General features: G+C 43.9%; 1 protein-coding gene across 2 annotated transcripts in view; it reads left to right on the forward strand.

The window, feature by feature from the left end:
- Window positions 1–22,403, forward strand: part of MYCBPAP (MYCBP associated protein) — a 41,549-nt gene extending 19,146 nt beyond the window's left edge. For both annotated transcript variants that reach the window (XM_087710014.1, XM_087710015.1), the window contains 8 exons: window positions 1,256–1,443; window positions 1,884–2,030; window positions 10,323–10,643; window positions 11,027–11,148; window positions 17,753–17,868; window positions 18,119–18,228; window positions 18,751–18,933; window positions 22,260–22,403. In XM_087710014.1, coding sequence (XP_087566140.1) covers window positions 1,256–1,443; window positions 1,884–2,030; window positions 10,323–10,643; window positions 11,027–11,148; window positions 17,753–17,868; window positions 18,119–18,228; window positions 18,751–18,933; window positions 22,260–22,358 — 1,286 coding nt within the window. In that variant the 3' untranslated portion in view covers window positions 22,359–22,403. The remainder of the gene's footprint in view (window positions 1–1,255; window positions 1,444–1,883; window positions 2,031–10,322; window positions 10,644–11,026; window positions 11,149–17,752; window positions 17,869–18,118; window positions 18,229–18,750; window positions 18,934–22,259) is intronic.
- Window positions 22,404–24,591: the final 2,188 nt, after the last annotated feature.

Below are 24,591 nucleotides of genomic sequence, written 5' to 3' on the forward strand. Positions count from 1 at the left end.
AACCATGCCAATTACAACATACCTTACAAAGAGATCTCAACAAGTTCTTCAAGAGATGCTGAAAGAATTGGATTGGCTCTTTCTCTCTGATATCCTAATTCTGACAAAACAATGTCAAAAGAACCATCCCTAGGAGTAACTGAATTATCTTCCTTTGTCTCAATCAAATATTTATGTGAAAAGTCTTGGGTTCTCTGAATTTTTGCATGTTTGTGACTTTAAATGTTATTAAACCTTGATGTGCATCCTCTTGTGTTCCCAATTGACAGTGAACAAACAATCCCAAAGTTCAGTGCTTGTTCCATTTATTTCATAAACAATATAATACAATGTGATATGCCAGGGTGAAAAAACCCATTACCTTAAATAGCATTCCCAATAAAAAGTAAGTTGTTTAGCTTAAAGTTGGGACTCCCAAGCAGAATTGTCTATTTTTCTTTGTATTATTATCAAAGCTTTTAGAAGTACAAAAAGCTATGCAGTACAGCATGTGATTATTAAAATGTATATAATTTTGATGGATTTTAATATTTTTATCTTACAAACTCGTTGCTTTCATTGTTTGGTTTTAACATTGTGAGGTGTTATACAAAAAAGGTGCAAGAGAGAGCTGATAATATCTTTACTGGAAAGCAATGAATTGTCTATTTTTCATTCATTTTTATAGTTCCAATTTGTTTACTGCAACGATAGCCTAAAAGATGTTGATGAATTTGAATGCTCTATTTTACTTTTTATGTCAAAGATCCATCATCTGCTTATGCAAAAATTAATCCAAATGAAATAAGGCCATAATATTCTGCATTAATTTCTTTAGATAGTAGCAATCTAATTTTGCAAACTCATTTCTTATCATAAAACAATTTAACTTATGAGGTTTCTGTTAGCTAATCTAAGTTCTTTTTTAAACATTTTGAGGATACTTGAATCCTGGGCTTATTATGTTTAGGATATAAAACCTTAAAACCTGGCTTTTAAAGGAATTCCTGAGAGAAAAATACAATATAACATTGAATTCTCATCTTGAATTATGCTTGGGTTCATTGTTCTTGATGGCCTTATTATTTTTCTTAGTAGCTTTTGTTATTATTAATATGTATTATTGATTTTTCTTTTATTATATTATTTTTGTATTTTCATTATTTTTTATGATGGGTGGAAAGATTGGGAATGTCAATACAATGAACAAAATCAGGTGTCCTGCCAAAGAAAGTGATACTCTTTCCTTCCCACTATGTGCTTTCTGTTTCCATAGGTGTTATCCTACCTGGAGAAACCATACATTTTTCCTTCATCTTTAAATCATTGAGTGCAGGCATTTTCAATGAGTCCTGGGAGTTTAGTACTCATCCTGAGTTATTAGGAGGAGCTATGCTACAAGTGACTCTTTGGGGAATTGCACTCTATGAAGATACTACAGTTAAACTCAGGGAGGATCTGGAGGTAACCAAACCTATTTTCATGAGATACATGGTAAAGGAAGTTCACTTTGCTCTAAGATCACATTGCTTCTAAGATTGGATGTTGTGGAAGATGAGTAGATTTACACTGCAACTAATATTTAATTGGATGCACAAAAATTAACTTTCCAATCAGGTTTTCTGTAGAGGGCTATGTGGAAGTATTACTAAATTATGATTCTGTATGTTAGTACAAATCCTAGTTTCTGAACATCCAAAGTGGTAACTTCCTTGAGTTCAAATTACAACTGCTATAAAGCCTGGTACAATGCAATTTGTGATGGGGCAAAATTAATGAATTAACCAAGTTTTCTATTTTAGTGTGTCATGTGAACATGTCCTAAATTTTATACATAGACAGGCAGTGTTCACATGACACATTAAGCTAGAAACTCTTTATTGTTATTTTGCTTGAAATTCCAGAAAGAGTTAGAGGCTCGAGAAATTGCTGTTATAATAGAAGAAAATCTAGAAGAGTTACTTAATCGGATTCGAACACCCACACGAGTAAGATCCCCAGTTGATGCCTACGTCACTGAAGAAGAATTATTTCACAGAAAGAATCCAGAGGTATAGTTTGTCCTTTATAGGGAATGTGGGATGGGGATGTGGACAGAGAATAAATAATAAGGATTGATACCAGTCAGAGCATTGGGAACCAGTAAGGGAACAACCTTAGCTTCTTTTTTAAAATTAATCTTTACATAAATAAAAGATAAATACAAAAATATATAAAGAAAAGAATGAAAAAAGAAAAAGTGCAGAAAAGAATACAGTTAAAAGTGGGAAACAAATGACTTTCACCCTTTATAGCAGTTACAAACTTACTCTCTTCCTCTTTAACATTATAATTATATCCCTTCAGCTCCATGTTCAATCTTTTTTCAATAATCAAATCCATAAATCATTTCATTTTTTTCCATTCTCAGCTAAAAGTTCATAAAAGGTTTCCAGTCTTTTAAAAAAGTATTTATTATCTTGTCCTTGATAAACCAGGTGAACTTTGCCATCCCACTACTTCTGCCATCAATCTATTCTTCCATTGTGGGTACTTCAGTATTTCTCCATCTTTGTGCATAAGTTAATCTTTTCTAATTGACTATTCCTAAGTTCCAAAAAAGAGTTCTAGTTTCATTTCAATATTAATATTAACCTCTCCCCTCCCCCTTTCTTTCTCTTTTTCACAAGTCCACTGGCATAGTATAAGGTTCCTTCATGTTTTTTGCATTTCTATTATTGACTAGAACTATTTTTATACATCTCTGATAATTTCTTTGATGTCAAAGAAAATCTCTTAAAATTTAGTTCTTAAATTATAACACAATCTGAATGTCAGTTTCTTTATCCATATTCTCACCCGTCTATATATTATACATGTAGTCCTTCATTAACAATGGTAATTGGACTGGAATTTATGTTGCTATGTGATGCAGTTGTATATGTGATGATATCACATAACCACATTGCTTAGTACCACAATCCCAGCAATCGCCCTTGCCATTATTAACTAAATTCCACCTCGCCTTCTTAGGGAAGGATCCACTCCTCCCCAAGCTAAATCATACTTGGCTTGGTCCAGCCATCCCAGCCCCAAGCTTGGTAAGATCGCCTCCTCTACCTCTTCTTGAATTCCCTCCACCTGCTTGTCTCTTGCTCATCTCTGCCTTTTTGGCTGCCCACATACCCCCGATTCCTGCCATGGGCCTTATTTTGTACTGACTTCTTTCACACTGGTGCTGCTATGGCTTCTCTTGTTGGCTGCCGAGCGTCTCTTTTTTAAACATGCCAACCAGTTTACTGGGGTTTTGACTATTGCTGCCATCTGCAAATTTCAGTTTCAAATTTGAGCAAAAAAAATGTACATCTTTTTTGCAATGAAATATTTATCATAGATACACTGTTGATTTCCTATTTTTGTCTTATATTATTCAGTCTCCATTACTGTGCATATGAAACCACTGAAAATTAAATCCCTCTGCAGTTAATTTCTTGACTTCATCTTGAGCTGTCCATCTTCCTGTATTAATAAGTCTTGGTATGTTAATGGTTTCTCTTTGTCTGCTATTTCTTTTCTATAAAATGCTTCCTGTGCTGAGACCAGTAAAAGTATTTTGGGCCCAAACTGGGTTTATATTTATTCCACATTTTTAATATGAAACTTCTCATATAATATTATATTCTTCTAATTCTGGCATTTTATTTCTCAGCAAAGCTCAGTCTTTCATTCAAATCAAATAGCAGACTGCAGAATAAGTTTAAAATCAGGCAATCTAGTCCTCTTCTTTTTTCTGCATCTTAAAGAATTTTATATTTAATACTTGGTTTTTCATCTTGGGAGTCCCAACTTTAAGCTAAACAACTTACTTTGCCCGGTGGGGCGGTGGCGGCGGCAGCGGCTGCTTTAAGCGCTCCCTTGTCTCGCAGCCGAGGCCGCTCCGGGCCACCGGCCGCTGGCACGCGCTCCTGTGAGAGCCTCTGCGTAGTGCCGGGAGGCCGCGGAGAAGCTTCGCTCCGTTTCTCGCTCAGCCTTCCCCCAGAGGCAATCCGGGACTTCCAGCGGCAGAGCTTGGAGAAGCAGCGGACGCAGGCCAGGGCAGCGGGGGGGCGGCGGCGGCGGGGCACTTTGCATCGCGGGAGCTGCCAAGCGCCTTTGCTGCAGACCCGGGCGCTTGCTTGCTCCCGCGATGCAAATCCCCCCCCCCCCGCCGAGGCCAACCGCTGCCCTGCTGAGCTGCTTTGCAAAAGGATGCCCAGCTGAGCCTCACCAGGTATAAACCTCACCGCACGTCACTGTTACATACTAACCACTAACTTTCTATGAGCATTTTCAATGCCTTAAAATTGTCTTCACCTGTTTCCCCAACTTTAGTTGGTATTGTACCAAAAGGCACAAATTCACCTATTTGCTAATTTTTTCTGCCATTTATGCATATCTTTGATAAATTAACTTTCAGATGCAAAATGTTTTAATATTTTTCCTGCATATTGACAACAAAACATTTCTGACTTACAAAGTACATAAAAAGTGTGCCTTTTACTCTGGGTGGAAAAGGTAAAAAAAAAAGGGGGCAATGATAAAAGACATTTCTAAATGATGGATGGTAAAAAGGAAGTAATATTTATTTTAGAATTCTATCATAGTTATTTTAAAAAAAGTCTATTCGTATTCCTGGACCTTGAAGAGTGGATACAGGAGCCTCCTTGGCCAGCACCACCGCCGCCGCTGCTGTCCCGGGCGCGGCCCCTTCTTCTTCTTCCACCTTGGCTTTTCAGACAACGCCGCCGCGGGGCCTTCTCCAGCCACCGTGGCCTCGGCTCCCCGTGCAGCTTTGCCTGCTGCTCCGGGTGTTGCAGCGGCGGCAGCTAGCAACAAGAGCAATAGGAGGAAACAGGAAAACAGGGCCAGCACTTTCGGCTTCAAGTGCACGCTGCTGCTGGGCCCCATCGGGAAAAGCGGCGGGCCGGCTTTGGGGAACGGGCCTTCGGGGAGGCCTCCGGGCGCGCCAGAGGAGCCAGCCTACACCGGCACGCCGTGAAAGAAGACAAATTACAGCCCAGGCGTGATGGGACAGGAAAAGGAATGAATTAGATGGAGTGGAGACTGGAGGCGCTGACGCTGGAGCTGGAGAAGGAGCTGGAGCTGCACGTGCGCAAGGAGTATTTTGGTATTTGTATTGAGTGTGGAAAGGGGGTATATGGGGCCAGCCAAGCGTGCCAGGCCATGGGGAACCTTTGCCATACCAACTGCTTTACATGCTGCTCTTGTGACACACGGCCCCCACAGAGAGGGAGGACAAGGACGAGGAGGACGGGGAGCCTGCCCCCCCCAACTATCGCCTTCTGCCCCATCCGCCTCAGACTTCCTGCACTACTTCCAGGCCCCGCAGGGGAGAAGAACAAGGAGAATGAGGAACTCCCCCCCACAAACTACCACCGGCTCCAGCCACCTTGGACTCGCGCTGAGCGCCTTCCCTGCGGGGCTCGGACGAAGGTCCTTCCCTGTGGGAAACAGCAGAGGAGAGCCTGTTCGGAACCACTGATCGGGACTTCCAATCTTTTTACCGTTCCTAAATTATTTTAATTACCATCGATTTAGGAATTGCATTTTTAGCTGGTTTGTTGGGTGTATGAGTACATGAATGAGAGAAAATGTGCCCACTTTTAATTTAATTATTGTATTATTGTATTTTAATAACTGTTGTGGGGTGTGTCTGAAGAGAGTGTTTGATTGGTGAGTATGATAGGATTGGGAGTGCGACCTGGAATCACCTCCACTGAGTGCAGAAGCAGAAGTGGATGGGGGCCCAGACTCGCCTCCCATCCTGGAGTGAATGGTACGCGTGGCCTGCCGGGAAGAATGGGGGCCATGGGGGAGAGGGGGGGTCTACGGGGATGGGGGGATGTCGGAGCATTTCAGTTACGACTGGGAGGGGCAGATATGATGGGAGCTGTAGGGCTAGCCATTACTGGGGAAGAAGGACTCGCTACATTACAGCGATTCCTTGTTCCGGCCCCTCAGGCTCAACTCAAGGACCTGGTGGCAGAAGAGTTCAGGGCCCTGGTCTTAGGTTGTTGCTGCTAAATGCCACGTCGGTTGTGAACAAAGCTCCCCTCGTCCAGGATTTAATATTAGACGAGGAGGCAGACCTGGCATGTATAACCGAAACCTGGCTGGGCCAAAAGAGAGGAGTCCCCCTCTCAGAAATGTGCCCAGATGGGTTTCAGGTGCTCCACCAACCACGACACCAAAGAAGGGGTGGGGGAGTAGCAGTTATCGTCCGAAGGTCATTAGTTCCTCGCAGGATCCCTGCCCCAGAGATTGTGGGGTGTGAGTCTCTCCTCTTGAAGTTGGACCTAGGGGTTCAATTGGGCTTGCTGTTGACGTACCTACCTCCCAGCTGCGTCACGACAGCCCTGCCTGTGCTGCTGGAGGCAGTAGCCGGGTTGGCGGTGGAGTTCCCCAGACTAATGGTACTGGGGGACTTTAATCTGCCATCTCTTGGTGAACACTCAGATGGGGCACAGGAGTTCATAGCTTCCATGACAACCATGGACTTGACCCAGGTAGTTCAGGGTCCAACTCATAGAGCAGGACACACGCTTGACCTTGTATTTCTCTCGGGGCAGTGGAGACGTGATCTCGAGTTAAGGGGAATAGAGACCTCGCCCTTGTTATGGTCAGATCGGTTCCACCACAAAACCGCGGAGGACAAAATCGCGCTCGACGAAAGCGCGCATTTGACGTCATCACAGCGCGACGAAAACATCGCACTGTGATCGAAAAATGTAAAAATAAAGCGAAAACCTTACCCTAACCCCCCCAAACCTAACCCTAAACCTAACCCTAAACCTAACCCTTAACCTAACCCTAAATCTAACCCTAAACCTAACCATTAACGTAACGCTAAACCTAACGCTAACCCTTAACCTAACGCTAACCCTAACCCTAACCCTAACCCTTACCTTTATGTGAATCGGCTTGCTTTAATTTTAATTTTATTTCAATTTTTAATTTTTTTCATCGTGCTGTGATGACGTCACATGCGCACTTTCGTCGAGCGCGATTTTGTCCTCCGCGGTTTTGACGGGTCACGGTCAGATCACTCCTTGCTGAGGCTTGACTTCAGGACGCTACTCCCCCATTGCAGGGAGGTGGAGCCAACTAAGTGGTTCCGCCCCAGGCGCCTGATGGACCCGGAGGGATTTCAGAGGGAGCTTGGAGAGATACCTGACTCCCTTGTCCGCAATCCAACCGAGTCTTTGGTTGCTGCCTGGAACGTTGTGGCAGCTGAAGCATTGGATCAGATTGCGCCTTTGAGGCCTCTCTGCGGCAGTGGATCCAGGAGGGCACCTTGGTTTACCGAGGAACTCCGGGAGATGAAGCGCCAAAAGAGATGCCTAGAGCGACGTTGGAGGGCTAGTAACTCTGAATCTGATCAATCACTATTAAGAGCCTTTATCAGGACTTACCTAGTGGCGATACGGGCGGCAAAATGTACGCATTTTTCCGCTCTTATTGCGTCCGCGGAATCTCGCCCAGCCACCCTGTTTAGGGTGACCCGCTCCCTCCTGAAAGATGAGGAGGTGGGGGAACCCCTGCAGGGAAGAGCTGAGGAGTTCATTCAGTTTCTGTCGGATAAAATCACTCAGATTCGGACAGACCTGGACTCCGCTTGGGCAGTACCAAGATGCCGAGGGTTAGTCTTAATTGGATTTTCTGGGATGAGTTTGAATTTGTCACCCCTGAGGAAGTGTACAAGGCCATGGGAGCAATGAGTGCCTCCACCTGTTTATTGGACCCGTGCCCCTCCTGGCTGGTTTCGACCAGCAGAGAGGTGACACGAGGCTGGCTCCAGACGATTACTAACACATCCTTGCAGGAGGGGTCTTTCCCGCAACCATTAAAGGAAGCAGTGGTAAGACCCCTCCTCAAGAAGCCTTCCCTGGACCCAGCTATTTTGAAAAACTATCGTCCTGTCTCCAACTTTCCTTTTTTGGGGAAGGTTGTTGAGAAGGTGGTGGCGCTTCAACTCCTATGGACCTTGAATGAAATGGATTATCTAGGCTCCTTTCAGTCTGGTTTCAGGCCTGGGTACAGCACGGAAACAGCTTGGTCGCCCTGACCGATGATCTCTGGCGGGCCAGACATTCCTCTATCCTGGTGCTTCTTGACCTCTCAGCGGCCTTCGATACCATCGACCATGGTATCCTTCTGCGACGCCTAGGGGAAGTGGGAGTGAGAGGCACCGTTTTACGGTGGTTCTCCTCTTACCTCTCTGACAAGTCACAGTCGGTGTTGGTCGGGGGGCAAAGGTCGACCCCTAGGCCCCTCGAATGTGGTGTTCCACAGGGTTCGGTCTTGTCCCCCCTCCTATTTAACATCTACATGAAGCCGCTGGGTGAGATCATGCGACAGCACGGGGTAAAGTACCATCAATACGCAGATGATTCTCAACTGTATCTTTCTGCCCCGTGCCAGCTCAGTGTAGCGGCAGATGTGATGTGCCGATGCCGATGCCTGGAGGCTGTTAGGATCTGGATGGGGGTGAACAAACTTGTGCTCAATCCTGATAAGACTGAGTGGCTTTGGATGCTGTCCCCAAAGGACAGCTTAGACAGTCCATCCTTAACCCTGGGGGGTGAAAATTTATGCCCCTCAGAGAGGGTCTGCAATTTGGGGGTCCTCCTGGATTCGCAGCTGAAACTGGAACATCATCTATTGGCTGTGACCAGGGGGGCCTTTCCCAGGTTCGTCTGGTGCACCAATTACAGCAATATTTGGATCGGGAGGCACACCCTTGTCACCTCAAGGCTGGATTATTGTAATGCGCTCTACATGGGGCTACCCTTGAAAAGTGTTGTGCAGTTAGTCCAGAATGCGGCCGCACGAGCGATATTGGGTGCACCGAGGTACACCCACGTTACACCTGTCCTCTGCGAGCTGCACTGGCTACCAATTGGTCTCCGGACGCAATTCAAGGTGTTGGTTATTACCTTTAAAGCCCTACACGGCTTAGGGCCAGCGTACCTTCGAGACCGCCTACTGCCACATACCTCCCAGCGGCCAGTAAGATCCCACAGATTGGGCCTCCTTCAGATGCCGTCAGCCAGACAGTGTCGGCTGGCGGGCCCCTGGAGGAGAGCCTTCTCTGTGGCTGCTCCGACTCTTTGGAATCAGCTACCCCCAGAGATCCGGACCATACCCACTCTCATGGCCTTCAGGAAAGCTGTAAAAACCTGGCTGTTCCGGCAGGCCCGGGGCTGTTGACCTCACTGTTGAGGTCCAGCCCCGATTAGAATGAATATATGTGGTGTTGCGATTTTAAACTATTTTTTTTCTCGTTACGTGTTCGTTATATGTTTTCTCTCTTTTTTGCAAGCCACCCGGAGTCCTTCGGGATTGGGCGGCATATAAATTTTATAAATAATAATAATAAATAATAATAATACTAAGTAGCAGTGTAATAGGAAACAATGCATTCAGAATGCTATGAAGAGAACTGCAGTAAGCCCCACCACAGATGTTAAATCCCTCTACTTCTCAATCATACAGATGAAAGGAGTCAACCACTATAGTACATCTATTTGTGCTATAGTACATTGTGGATAGCTGTTGGCTAAAGCATGTTAACACCTGATGCTCCATGAAATTAACATAATAAACTGTTGCCTATGTATCTGATTTTTAAAAAATAATAAAGTAGCATGCTCCCAGGGCAAATATGGGGCCACTTTTTGTTTTATTTGTAGATTGAAGTGGTTCCACCACAAAACCGCGCTCGACTAAACCGCGCCCAACTAAACCGCGTCGCTGACGTCATCAACAGGGCGACAACAGCGCGGAGACAGAAGCACGCTGTAAACCCTAAACCTAAAATTAACCCCTAAACCTAAACCTAACCCCCCTAAACCTAATCCTAAACCTAACCCTAAACCTAACCCTTAACCTAACCCTAAACCTAACCCTAAACCTAACCCTTAACCTAACCCTAACCCTAATCCTAACCCTTAACCTAACCCTAACCCTAACCCTAACCCTAACCCTTAACCTAACCCTAACCCTTAACCTAACCCTAACCCTAAACCTAACCCTTACCTTAAGTTGAAGCGGCTTGCTTTCAAAGCGCTATTTAAAGCGCCCTTCTTTCTCCGCGCTGGCTGTTGTCGCCCTGTTGATGACATCAGCGACGCGGTTTAATCGGGCGCGGCTTAGTCGAGGGCGGTTTTGACGGGTCACGGATTGAAGTATCAAGATACATTCAAATTCAGTAAGGTCTGCATCACAGAAACTTTGATGAGAGGATATGTCAGAAGCGGTTGATTCCTTATATGCCACTTTATTAGTCATCTCTCTCCTTACAGCTGCATTACAATCACCAAGTTGTAAAGGAGCTTCATGAATTGTGGAACAGAGTTATGAATCCTCAACCTGTAGAAGTGTATGTAGAAGAAGAACGGAGAAAAAGTATGGCCAGTGAGTCTTCTCCATCCAAGAGTACTGCAGACTCTCAGAAGAGTCCTGAGGATATCCGTAAGAGTCTTTCCTCGCCTACTTCCATAGTAAAGACGCTTGGGTTGGAAGAATTGGTAGATGAAACTAGTAAAACTGAAATAGAAGAAGTGGCCCAAGTAGAGGAAGCACCCCGTGTGGAATGGAACCTTTCTGTTGCGGATTTTAGGCAGGTATGTTAATGAGGTTTCTTATTCCTCAGTATGAGAATTATTCAGAGAGAATCCCATCCTTGTGCCAGAATATCCAATATTTTCTAATATGGAAAATGGCAAGATTTGAACCTTATCCATAGGCATCTTTTTTCATTCAAGTAGTCTCCCTGTTGGTGAGTGTAGGAAGGGACACTTGCAAGCCCCACTAACTAATTTCACCAGCATTATTATTGACTGAAATAAAGGGAGGTTGGCACATCTCTTTTGCTCAGGCTACCGCTTTATACTTTGATACTCTTCAGGCATTATGATCTCGGACTGACTGTAAATATTTGTAGATCTGCTTGTGTTTATGTGAGCATTTTAGAGAGAGAGTTTGAAATTGATTTCTATTTCTTTAGACGTTGCTGACAGTCCCTGAAGAAGAAGAACGGGAAGTTGCCCTAGCTCAGCTCAATAAAGCAGCATTGGAACTTTGTATTACTCCCCTGACAACTAAGGAAGATCTCTTCTACCAGATATGGTATGGTGTATAAGGGTAGACTATTCCACCCAATACTATGCATATATAATATTGGCAGCAAAAAATCTTAAAATAAACCCATTATATAGTTGGTGAGCAAGGATGCAGGGTAGCTAACAGATCTAATTTATTTTCTTTATGTGGCACTTCCTCCAGATAGCTCGGAACAATGTCCATTTGTTGTTCTGTTCCATCTTCCTTTATGACCTGACATCAACCTTGTAAGGTCGATTAGAGGAAAAGATAGCATTTCAGTTTGGAGTCACAAATCAGTTTTCTGGCTGACTAAACCCAGTTCTCCCCTTTTTACTTCACCATTTGCATACTAATTCCCAGATTCTATTTTCTTCTCTAAAGAAATAGCCTTGATTTATTAGCTAGCAAGCTTCATTTCGGACAGAAGAGAGAAACTTACCACCCCAACCTGTTCTTGGTAACTTTTGAAGCTTCCAAGAGTCTTTTCCTGTGAAAGATTGAGATTGAGAGATCGACCCCTAGGCCCCTAATATATGGGGTGCCTCAGGGTTCGGTCTTATCCCCCCTATTATTCAACATCTACATGAAACCGCTGGGAGAGATCATCCGCAGGCATGGGATAAGATACCATCAATATGCGGACGATACCCAGTTGTATCTGTCCGCCCCGTGCCAACTCAATGAAGCGGCAGACGTGATGAGCCGAGGCCTTGAGGCCGTTATGGACTGGATGAGGGCTAACAAGCTTGTACTCAACCCAGAAAAGACCGAGTGGCTGTTGTGCTTCCCTCCCAAAGATTCGACCAATATTCCATCACTCAGGCTGGGGGGTCAAATTTTACACCCCTCAGAGAGGGTTCGCAACTTGGGAGTCCTCCTGGATCCACAGCTATCCTTTGACCACCATCTGACGGCTGTGACCAGGGGGGCATTCGCCCAGGTTCGCCTGGTGCGCCAGTTGCGACCCTACCTGAATCGGGAGGCTCTCACAACAGTCACTCGGGCCCTTGTGACCTCTAGGCTGGAATACTGCAATGTGCTCTACATGGGGCTGCCCTTGAAGAGCATCCGGTGACTTCAGCTAGTCCAGAACGCGGCCGCGCGAGTGATCGTGGGTGCACCTCGGTTCACCCACATAACACCTATCCTCCGCGAGCTGCGCTGGCTACCTGTCGATCTTCAGGTGCGCTTCAAGGTGCTACTAGTCACCCATAAAGCCCTTCATGGTAGTGGATCTGCGTACTTGAGAGACCGCCTTCTGCCAATTACCTCCCTGCGACCAATTAGATCTCATAGATTGGGCCTCCTTCGAATTCCATCTGCCAGCCAATGCCGGCTGGCAACTACAAGGAGGAGGGCCTTCTCAGTAGTAGCTCCGACCCTTTGGAACGAGCTCCCCGTGGAGATTCGTACTCTCACCACCGTCCAGGCCTTCCGCATAGCCCTTAAGACCTGGCTAGCCCGTCAGGCCTGGGGACAAAGATAGCCGCCCCTCCCGAATGATGAATGAATGTTGCTCATTATTTTTACTTATGTGTGTCTATGTCATTGTTTGTATCCCCCTTCCCTGATTTTATGTGAGCCGCCCTGAGTCCCCTTAGGGAAAAGGGCGGCCTATAAATGTTAATAAACTATAAACTAAAAAAAAAAAAAAACTATTGTCTTGGCAACATTTTGGCAAGGTGTCACTCGCCATCTTCAGGCTGGTGTTTTCGGCTTTGTGTTTTGTGAGTAAAGCGTGGTCGGAGCTGACCTCTTTCTATGAATCTTGGTGGGAGTGTGTGGAGTGCTGGCTTTTTTTCAGCAAGTGGAATGATTGATTGTGTGGTTGTATCATGATTGGTAGATTGGTGCTGATTGGTGCTGGCTGTGTGTCCGTTGTTGTTTTGTGTTGTAATGGCCTAGGTGGTGGGTGGAGCTCTTTTGTTGAGTAGGGCTGGTTTCCAGATGTCAGGTAGAAAGAAGGTATCATCACGTTTATTCATGTTGTGGGGGTGTTTCTCTATTTCTCTTGTTAAAATGTTCAGTTTTAGAGATTAATTTGGTTCCTTCAAAATTAATTTCATGTCCTGTAGCTTTAAGGTACTGGAAAAGGCAGGAAGTTTTTTCTTTTTTTCTTACTGCGTTCTTGTGTTCTGTGATGCATGCATTTATTCTCCTGTTCGTTTGTCCTATGTATGTTGCAGGGCAGATTTTGCATGGTATTTCGCAGACTCCTTGGTTTCCTAGCTGGATTTTGTCTTTGGGGTTTCTTAAGATGTTGGCTATTTTTTGGTCAGTGTTGAAGGCTGTCTTGATATTGTGTTTGTGGAGAATTTTGCTGATTTTATCTGTGGTGCCTTTGATGTAAGGGAGGAGGGCGATGCCGTTGTCCTGTTCTGTGTCTCAGTTTTTGGGGGCAGTCTCCCTTTGGTTTAGGTTGGTAATTGTTTTTCTTTGGAATCCGTTGAAGATTAATACATTTGTGAGAGTGTGTAATTCAGTTTTCAGGTGGTCTTTGTCAGCTAGGCATTTGGTTCTGGAGATGAGGGTCTTGGCTACAGAGTTGATCTGTGCAGGGTTGTGATGGGATTGTGCGTTTAAGTAGCGGTTGGTGTGTGTTTTTTTCTGGTAGATGGTGTGTCCTAGGGAGCCATTGGGTTTTTTGTAGATTAGGACGTCCAGAAAGGGAAGTTGGTTGTTTGCTTCTATTTCCATAGTGAATTGTATTTTGGGGTGTAGGCTGTTGAGATGTGTGAGGAAGTTGTCCAGTTTTTCTTTCCCGTGTGGCAAAATTACGAAAGTGTCATCTACATATCTAAGCCAGAGTTTGGGTTTGTGTTCAGATTTATCTAAGACATTAGTTTCAAAATGTTCCATGTATAAGTTTGCGATGACGGGTGAGAGGAATGATCCCATGGGTGCTCCTTCTGTCTGTTTGTATCTTTGTCCATTATGGATGAAGTATGTGTTGGTTAGCCAGTGGTTGATCAGGTCCAGGATGTGTTTAGGGAGATTGTGTTTGTTCTGGATAGCTGTCAAGGCTTCTTTTATAGGCACTTGGGTGAAGAGGGATATGACATTTTGAAGGAACCAAATTAATCTACAAAACTGAACACTTCAACAAGAGAATAATTATGGAAGTTATCGAAATAGAGAAACATCCCCACAACATGAATAAACGTGACGATACATCCCGCCTATCAGACATCTGGAAACCAGCCCCAGTCAAGAAACGAACTCCACCCACCACCCAGGCTGTTGCAACACAAAACAACAATGGACACACAGCCAGCACCAATCAGCACCAATCTACCAATCATGATACAACTACACAACCAATCAATCCACTTACTGAAACAAAGCCAGCACTCCACACACACCCACCAAGATTCATAGAAAGACGGCAGCTCTGACCACACTTTACTCACACAAACACGAAGCCGAAAACACCAACCGGAAGATGGCCGAAATGTTGCCAAGACAATCTCAATCTTACATGGGAAAAGACCTGAATACAGCAATACCAGCATACCTACACCCGTGAAAATCTACGAATATATATATGTGTGTGTGTGTGTGTGTGTGTGTGTGTGTGTTTGTGTGTGTGTATGTGTGTTGTGGCCCGGCAGGAGCCGTCAGAGCTGCCGCCAGACTCCAACAGCAAGGGGGTTGATCAGTTGGCCTTGGAGGAGGTGGAGGACCCTGGACAGGGTGTCAACGCCGAGCAGGGCGAGGAGAGACTGGCTGGCCACCAGGTGGCAGGAGAGCATTGGATCAAAGGGAATGTTCCTGAAAGTATTTGGGAGTTATATCAGGAGGCAAACAGGTTGAGGTCTACTCAGCGTAAAGGACAAAGGAGGAAATACAGGAGATGATTGCGAGCCTATCATACGGACAACCCATCCCGACCACATCCGGACCGTCAGACCCGGGGGAAGGGCCCTGCGTGGAGGGATAGTGTTGTGGCTCAGCAGGAGCCTTTGGAGCTGCTATCAGACTCTGACAGCGAGGGGCCCTATGAGTCAGGCCTGGAGGAGGCGGAGGGCCCTGGACACGGTTCTGACTCCGAGCAGGGCTCAGAGAGACTAGTTGGTCCCCAGGTAATGACTGAGCCTTGGATCAGTGAGAGAGGCTGACCCAGAAACCTCCTGTGAGTTGTTTCGGGATGCACGCAGGAGAAGGGCTGACCGATGTAAGGAACAATTGAGGACTCACAGGAGATGATAACGAGCAGCTGTTGCTCGTTAGGATCTCCTCCTGCGGATAAAAGACTGATGGTGCCACGCCCTGGTTGCAGAAGTCAACGTTCCGTTTCTGTTCTAGTCAACGTTCTCCGTTCGTGTGCAACCATCGAGAAAAGCACTTGGATAAGTGACTTGATTTATATAATCCTGTTTTGTAGCAGTTTATGAGTTAGGACTTTTGCCAGAGCATTTATCTGTGTTTATTTTGGGTTCGCAGCCAGCAAGAGCTAGGACTGATAAAAACATTCCTTTGAACGTTCTGTTTGGCTTTTGTTTCTGAACGGGCAAGGTGGGGGTCAGACTATATATATATAGTGCTGATAAATAAATAAAGGGAGACTAGTATAGATCTATTTCAAGCTATTTAGCTCTCATCAGCTAGCCATACCCTTACTGGGATTCGAACCTGTGCTGTATTGCATCTTAGGCAAACGTCTTAGCCATTAAGCCACAGGTCTCCTCCTTATCAGCTGAAGCCAGGGAAGAAGGTATATATTTAGAGTCACAACCCCTGGTAAGCCCCAATTATGGAGGAAGCTAACTGCTTCCATCATCTGTCAATCGGCTCGTCACAAGAGTCCATCACGACAGAAACCCAATATTTTTACTGTTGCCTTTGTTATATTTGTGTTTTTTATTTGTGCTGATAAATAAATAAAGGGAGACTAGTATAGATCTATTTCAAGCTATTTAGCTCTCATCAGCTAGCCATACCCTTACTGGGATTCGAACCTGTGCTGTATTGCATCTTAGGCAAACGTCTTAGTCATTAAGCCACAGGTCTCCTCCTTATCAGCTGAAGCCAGGGAAGAAGGTATATATTTAGAGTCACAACCCCGCCAGACTCCGACAGCGAGGGGGCTTATGAGTCGGCCTTGGAGGAGGTGGAGGACCCTGGACAGGGTGTCGACGCTGAGCAGGGTGAGGAGAGACTGGTTGGCCACCAGGTGGCGGCAGAGCATTGGATCAAAGGGAATGTTCCTGAAAGTATTTGGGAGTTGTATCAGGAGGCAAGCAGGCTTAGGTCTACTCAGCGTAAAGGACAAAGGAGATGATTGTGAGCAGCTGTTGCTCATTGGGATCCTCGCCTGAGTATAAAGAGACTGCTGGTGCCACGCCCTGGTTGCAGAAGTCAACGTTCTCGTTCACGTTCATGAATTAACAGAAACCAGCTTGGAAAAGTGGGAAGCCTGTTTGGATTGCCTAGGTTTGTGAGACTTAAACCAACTTGGAGAAGTGGGAAGCCTGTTTGCATTGCCTAGGTTTGTGAGACTTACTGCCAGCGTGCTTATCTTTGTTTATTTTGGCCTCGCAGCCAGCAAGAGCTGGGACTGATTAAAAGAAACCTTTTGAGTTGCGTGGCTTTTGGCTTTCATTCCTGGCGGAGAAGGGGGGGGGTCAGAACACACACACACACACACACACGTTTTCGTAAAATTGATATATGTATGTATGTATGTATGTAGGTAGGTAGGTAGGTAGGTAGGTAGGTAGATAGATAGATAAGAGAGAGAGAGAGAGAGAGAGAGAGATACACAATTAACGTAGCATCCTTTAACTCTCCAACTTCAGAAATGCTTTTTAAAAAAACAAAAATTGTTATTTTGTTCCCCAAATGATGTCACTCAGTTCCCCAAATGATGTCACTCAGTCAATTCCCCAACGTTTTTGAAAGCCAACGATTGTTGAAGAGCAGCAGTTGTCAAAATGGAAGTAGACATGTTAAATACAGTATCTGAATATTTTGTGAAAAATGAATTAAATGAAAGGCCCTCAAGGGATCCAGCCATACAGTGTCTCCTGCATCTCCACGTAGTTTGTTATTCTAGCCTTACATCTTTCCTTTGTTAGTGGAATTATTCTGCTGTTTCTCTGCATTGGGCTTTTAGATCATTCGCTTATCCCCAATGATGAAATTATTTTCATTCCTACAAGCTTTCCTATACATCCATATATAAGTTAATACTCCATGGTTGCCACTTTCCATTCTAAGATGACTGGCATTGATATTTTTTAAACAGGGTTGTTGGGCAGTCAGATTCTCCCACTAGAGGTTTTGTGTATAAAACACTTGTTTTGTTCCCAAATCTTTTTTCCTTATATATGGATTATTACTTAAGGAACAGGGTGAATAATAATAAATCTGATGCAATTGACATCTCTTTTTAATTACATTTATTCTGAAAACAAAAACCTTGTGCTACAAATCTCACATATTTAGGAAACAGTGCCTTGGGAGAATAACTAAAAAATGTTTTATTTAAATTAACAACAGCTCTTGTAAATTTGGGTCTGCCTTTGATTTAGAGAAAGCCATAAAAAAGCAATGACAGAATTTTGGCTTGCTCTCCTTTGTCTCTCCTTTCAAAGAGAAATAAAATCAGATTTCTTCCCTGCATTAGTTTCCAGTTGTGGAGGGAAGTAATTGATGGGCTGGTGAACTGCTCGTTAGTGCTCAGAAATCTGCTTGGTATGCCTGAGAAAGATACTTACGTTGAAACTGCTCCAGAAGAACTAGGTAAGTTTGCCTATCAATTCAATAGATCAGACTCTAAGAAAATGTACAGGTAGGTAACATTAAAAATGGTGGACAGTCCCTGCTTGATTCAGGTATAAAGTCAATATCATCCTATTTCCTAAATTGCATTTAAACTTTTACTAGTGTTTCCAGCTTACTGCTTGCCAGAAGGTGGTTTCACTAATCAGAAAGGCCAGTAAAATAATTGTTAACACTAAATGGAAGAAATTTATTTTGCTTATTTTTGCAGCTGATGTAAAATCAGCTGCTGCAAAGGCTGTCAAAGAAGATCGGAAAGTGCAGAAAGAAGATAAGAAAACTGCTTCGAAGGAAAAGGAAAAAGGAAAGGCAACCAAAGAGGTAGATATATGATTGGTACCTTCAAAATTAATATAGAAAATGAAGCTTAATCAGATAAAACTGCATTATGCAATCTATTTCAGGCTAAAGACTACATTTGGCCTGTGGGTGGTAAACAGAGAATGTCAGTGCAAAAAATAAGCAAAATTGAATTGAAAAGTGGGTGGAAGCAGGAAAAACCACTGTATTTGATTTCATTTGAATTTAATACAAATTATATTAAATAGATTAGTTAGTGTGATTATCTTCCACATATCCTTCCATTCCCTTTTCTCACATTAAAAATTACAGGGTAATAGCAATTTGGGGGTGACATTCTGGGGATATTATATAAGGTTCTGAGAATTCAGATTTCACAACTGCAAGATAAATGAAAGATAAAAAGAATTTTATACTTTTTTTTCATCTGAGTTAACTCTTTACTGAAAGTACTCTTGGTTTCAGATATACACACTGTGGTATTTGAAGCTATGCAAACCAGATTGTTCTGATCTCTGTTTGGCATAATTTCATCTTTCTTAGCAAGAACGCACAAATAGCCGAAAAGGCAAAGGAAAGGAAGAGAAGAAAATAAGGGCACTCACAAAGGAAGCAAAGGATGCTATATCTTTTTCAATTGAATCTTCGGAAGCAGAACTACAGTTACGCCGAGAACAAGTCGATCCAATTGTGCAGGAAAAATACCGTGAAAAACTCTATGTTGAAGTAAGTTTGTATATACACCTTACAATAGGAAAAATACTCAACCACAAAACAAAACTCACAATAAACCAAATAAAACTTGTAGCAGCCCCAAATTTACAAGAGTAAACAGCCTGAAGAGCAGAAAAGCCTTTATTTGATACCAAAATATCACAGCTCCTTGGTGGTGAGCAAATATCACTGGGAACATTCCAGTGATGATAACCCTTTGTTCAATTGGCTGTTGTAGTGTGTTATGTCAGAAGAAATATTGTGATGCTTCATGTCAGTGACATGCAGTCACTAGAGGCAAGGGAGGCGGGGCCTCACCAGTCTCAGGAAGAAAAGGAAAGAATTTTTTAAAATAATTAAAAAGGCCAGGGTAGTTGCTCCCAGACTCCAAGTCACAGTGACTCTGAGTCTGCTTAGTGCTAACTGTAGGAGGAGGCTAGAGAACTATGGGCCTCCTTTGCATAAGGATTTTTTTCGCCTTTTAAGAGTTAACCAAGGGTTAAAAAGTGAAAAATTGCTTATGCAAATGAGGCACGTGATTCTCCCGCCTCCTCCTGCAGAGGGCACTTTGTTTAGAGGCTATTTTAAAACATTTTAGCAGAGTCATCCATGTGGTGACTCTTGCAGCAACTATCCTAGCCTGCCTGGCCCTGGCTAGACCAAATCTTGCAATTTTGACGCAGCTGGAAGGTATGTGGGTCAGAGGGAGGGGGCAGGGGGGAGAAATTCAATTTATTTGTAATGTAAGTAATTGTAATTTGTTTTTATTATGTGTATGTTTGTGTGTGTTTTTTTTACCCGTCTCTGCTGGCACGCGGGCTGGCACATCTATTTTTATTTTTCATTTTTCATTTTTTTTATTTTTTAAAGCCATGCGGCCTTGGCGCGCCATAGAGCGAAACATGTCCTGGTTTGTGGCCGGCCGGCATGCACTTTAAAGTGCAAGCGTGCCGCCCGACCACAAACCGGGACATGTTTCGCTGAATGGTGGCCGAGCCGGCTGGCACTCTAAAGTGCCGGCATGCCTTCCGGGCTGGCCATTCAGTGGGACATGCTGAATGGCCAGCCCGGAAGGCATGCCGGCACTTTAGAGTGCTGGCTGGCTCGGCCACCATTCAGTGAAACATGTTTTGCTGAATGGCCGCCGTGGCGGCCGGCACTCTAAAGTGCCGGCATGCCTTCCAGGGACATGCTGAATGGCTGGCTGGCCATTCAGCGCTCGCACCCAGCGCTCACACGCCCACACGCCCACCAGACGGCACCGGGGAGGAGAGGAACTGCACGGGTCCCGCCGCTGACGGTATGGGTGAGGATTGGCCGGCTGGGGGTGGGGGTGGCTGCTGCCAAGGCTTCCAGCCTTGCAATCCTGGGGGGGGGGAGGCGGAGGTTTGGTCCGGAGCTGCGGAAGACCATTGCACCGGGAGGCCTCCGCCCCGGGGATCCCCCGCTCCCCCCATTCGGATCACTCCCGAACCCAAAGGAGTCTGGGCGGGTTGCGTTGCATTGCATTGCATTGCATTGCTTGCATTGCACGGCATAGCATCAAGTTGCGCATTTTGCTCACCTTTCCAGCGCAGGGGTGCAGGCCAGGGAAGACGGGGTTTGGGGGTGCGGAAGAGGAAGGGGCGATCTCCCCCTCCGTTCATCTGTCCCGCTGCAGAGCTCCTCCCCTGATTTCCCATTGAGGAAAAGGGGAGTTTTAATTCCCCACCAGTAAAAAAAAAACATTTAGTCTTTGAAAGGCCCTTGTGTGACATCTGTCTCTCAGTGTGTTTGTGTGTGTGTGTGTGTGTGTATGTGACATCAGTGCCTCACCAGCCATAAACCTCACTGCACGTCACTGCTTCATGTAGTTATTAAATAGCACCGGGAAGACTAGAATCCTAAAGTAGCCATATGCAGGGGTGGGCTTCAAAAATTCTAGCAAGGGATTCTCTGCCCGGTTGCTGAGTGGGCATGGCCATTGTGAACATAGCCTAGTCGGTCTCCTTCACAACAGCGGGGGGGGGGGATTTTTGCCCTCCCCAGACTCCTGTGGCTTCCCTTGAGCCTTCAAGAGTGTGAAAATAGCCTTCCCAGGCTCCGGAGGCCCTCTGGAGGCCGAATGTCTGGTAGGCCCAATTTTCACCCTCCCCGAGCCTCCATGCACTCCATGCATCCTGCACTTAGCTGCATTCAAAACGGGCTGAGTGGGGGCTCCTGAGAGGTGGGTGGGGGCAACCAGGAGTGGGATTTGGGGGGTTCTCCGAACTGTACAGAATCTTAGCTAGAGCTCTCATGAACCCGTGCAAACGCCCAGCAGCCATGATTACCGAGGGGTTGAATACTACTTTCTCACAGCCACTCTCTGGAAGTTCCTATCCAGAGAATAGTAAAAGAGAGCCACTATCAAGTTCTGCCTCCATACAAACTCGGATGAGTAATCTAAAAGAATATAATGGTTGCTGAGGTCAAACATTGCTCAGAAATAAGGGGAATGAATCATGTAATACAGACATTGCACCAATATATTACAAAATAGGGAGTAATATAGTCACTCCTTCTAGCTATAGATGTTTTAAGCTGCCAGAATTGCTTAAGATGGGCAGCCATATAAATCTTTTAAATAAATACAATCTCTGCCTTTCCAACTAAAATACATACATATGCTTTTGTTTCTTTTGTAATATAGTAACAAAATGATATTAAATATCATTAAATGATATTAAATGATATTAAAAGGGAAAAAATCTTTGACAAAAGGGGTTTAGTATCAGCATATAGCAACTTTCCCGGTTAGGCACGCTCAGATGTGCTGTAGTTGTGCTCTCAAAATCCCTAGCCAGTGTGAAGCTGTGCTGTGGGCTGTGCTTCAGTTCCTAACAGAGATAGTATACAAAGTAGGCTCCAAAACCTCAACTCCAGGGCAAGGATGTAGAAAAAATAATTGATTTCTGCTACACAATACTCTTAATAGCATAAGGAATAGATATATTACAAACTCATTTTATATCAAGCATATGGAAAAGATTATTATAGCTACATAATGCTTTCCAGGCATATGTTCTCTAGCTGACTTCTCTAATTTAGCATCCTTCAGATGTATTGTTTATTGGATTTCAGTGTCAGTAATTTTCAGATAGGAACTGTACATTACATTCAGGTATGAAGCAACAAAATAGTTACCAAATGTGTGGGACAAACTATTACATAATACCCTCCCTGGCAATGTTTGTTCTGGAAGAGTAAAATAATTTGTAAATATATGTAGGCTTGGTTCATTGTATGTCCACATAGAATAGACTGAATATTTACTTCTAAATAAACGAAAGCTTATTTGAATTTGATCTTTCATTCAGGTTTATGGACTGCTGAATTCAATGGTGAACAAAATGGTTTTCCTCTTTGAGACGGTAAAAAAGAATGCTCTAGAGAAGACTAAAGCACCCTTTGTCTAATTGGTAATTTAATAATGAAATAAATTATATATGTACACACATATAAATAGTATCAGAGAAGTTTTATTTATGAAATATTAGAGATTAATTTTGTCTCTCCTGCAGGCTTTTGTCTGGACAAATCTATCTGAATACAGTAAGTTCTTTTGCCAGCTGAAAAATATTTACTAGGTATATGAAGCCAACATTTTACCATATTGATGGTATATGGAGGTAAACTTTGGTAACCACATTAAAGTAAAGGTAAAGGTTCCCCTCACACATATGTGCTAGTTGTTCCCAACTCTAGGGAGTGGTGCTCATCTCCGTTTCAAAACTGAAGAGCCAGTGCTGTCCAAAGACATCTCCATGGTCATGTGGCTGGAATGACTAAATGCCAAAGGCGCATGGAATGCTGTTACCTTCCCACCAAAGTTGGTTCCTATTTTTCTACCTGCATTTTTACATGCTTTTGAACTGCTAGGTTGGCAGAAGCTGGGACAAGTACGCAGCGCTAGGGATTCAAACCGCTGACCTTTCTGATCAAGAAGCTCAGCATCTTAGCCACTGAGCCACCATGTCCCTGGTAACCACATTAGCCCAATGGAAATCTTTTAAGAGCTGTGCAAGTGAGTGGAATTTATTTATCCATCTACAGTCTATACTGGGCTCATTCTCTCTCTCTTTTCCTCTCCTCTTCTCTTTCTCATGAGGTTAAGGCCTCTATTCAGTAGTCCTTATCAAATTCACAGTTCCACTTCTGTTATCAGCAACAGAAACATCATTGTCACTAAGGAGCAGTGAGGTATGGGAACAGAGACTTTAACTGCTTCACTATCTTAGGCTTAAGCTTGCAATTTTCCTGTTCTGATTACACTCAGAAACAATCTGTTCCTGGCAGCCCATCTCATGGCTGAACTGCTGGATGATGGAGAAAAAGTAAGGGGAGTGATGATAGACCACAAAGAGAGCAATTGAGAGCCATATGTGGTCTACAGCTTGCCCATATGTGTTGTGTGGGAATATCTAGTTCCTACAATCACCATCGTATAACTGACTATAAGGGTACTTTATGATTTTTATTTGATTATTGGGTGCCTACAGCTCTCAAACACCTACTTTGCCATGCTGATAGAGCCATTGTTGCCATGGAAGTCAATAAATGTCTCAGCCACTTTGTCTCAGAGAGATATAATATGAGCAGAGGTTTTTGCAAGCCCCTTTCCTCTTTTTGCTGTGTACCTTTCAGCCAACTTCAAACATAAGTAACGTCAATGAGTCCTTTATCTTAATCACCCAGACATAGAATTGGAAGGGGTCATTTATGTCATTATCTCCAACTTCCTGCTCCATCCATGAATGATTAAAATATCACTGAAAGATGATATTTAACCCTGCTCAAACACAGATAGCCAAAGAAAGATCATCACTTCAGTGTGTAATTTGTTCCATTGTCAAACTGATCTTTCTGTTGGATTTTTTTCTCACATTCAAACAAAATTTGCCTTCTTGCAGCTTGAAACCATTTTTTTCCAGATCTCCACTCTGCAAGGAGAAGAGTGAAGTCCTAATTTTCTATACGATGCCCTTTTTGGTATTTCGATCATGTCCTCCCTCATTTTTCTCAGAGTTAAACATAACAAGTTCCTTCAATTACTTTTCCTAAGATTGTTTGGATCCCTTAATTATTTTTCTCTCAACCTGTTCCAGTTTATCTGAATCCTTAAAGTGTGACATCCAGAACTGGAAACAGTACTTGGGATGGTATCTGGCCAAATCACCTTGTGACTGAAAATTATAACTCTGTCAATACAACATAAAATCACATTTGTCTTTTTGAAGTCCCAATACACTGCTGCAAATAGTTTGCTTTTGTAGCATGGGTGTTAGAAATTCCCACAAATCTCAAGTTCCATTTTCTGGTAGCATTTCCTGTCTTGGAATCCTATTTTTTATTTTTTATTAAATTTATTTGCTGCTGATCTCATTTAATTTTGAAGTGACTATTTTTCATTGCTCTGAAAGTATAAAAATCTGCTTTTTAAATGTTTCAAATCTAACTACACTCAGGTTTAAATTCCTTTATAATCAAGAATTCCAGCACATGCCAATCACGTTCCCTCACTGTTCCTGTAACCTCCACTTCCATAGTTCCTGATATTAGCTTGAAGTTATATTGAAGGGCACATGCTTCCTCTTCTCCCTTGCCTCTAGCCAAGTGTTATAAAGTGGTGTTTTCTATCTTCTTCCAACA

The sequence above is a fragment of the Thamnophis sirtalis genome, unplaced genomic scaffold, assembly GCF_051295495.1.
Source record: "Thamnophis sirtalis isolate CommonGarterSnake01/CBP01778 unplaced genomic scaffold, rThaSir2_p1.2 scaffold_3, whole genome shotgun sequence".
In the NCBI taxonomy this organism is placed as follows: Eukaryota; Metazoa; Chordata; class Lepidosauria; order Squamata; family Natricidae; genus Thamnophis; species Thamnophis sirtalis.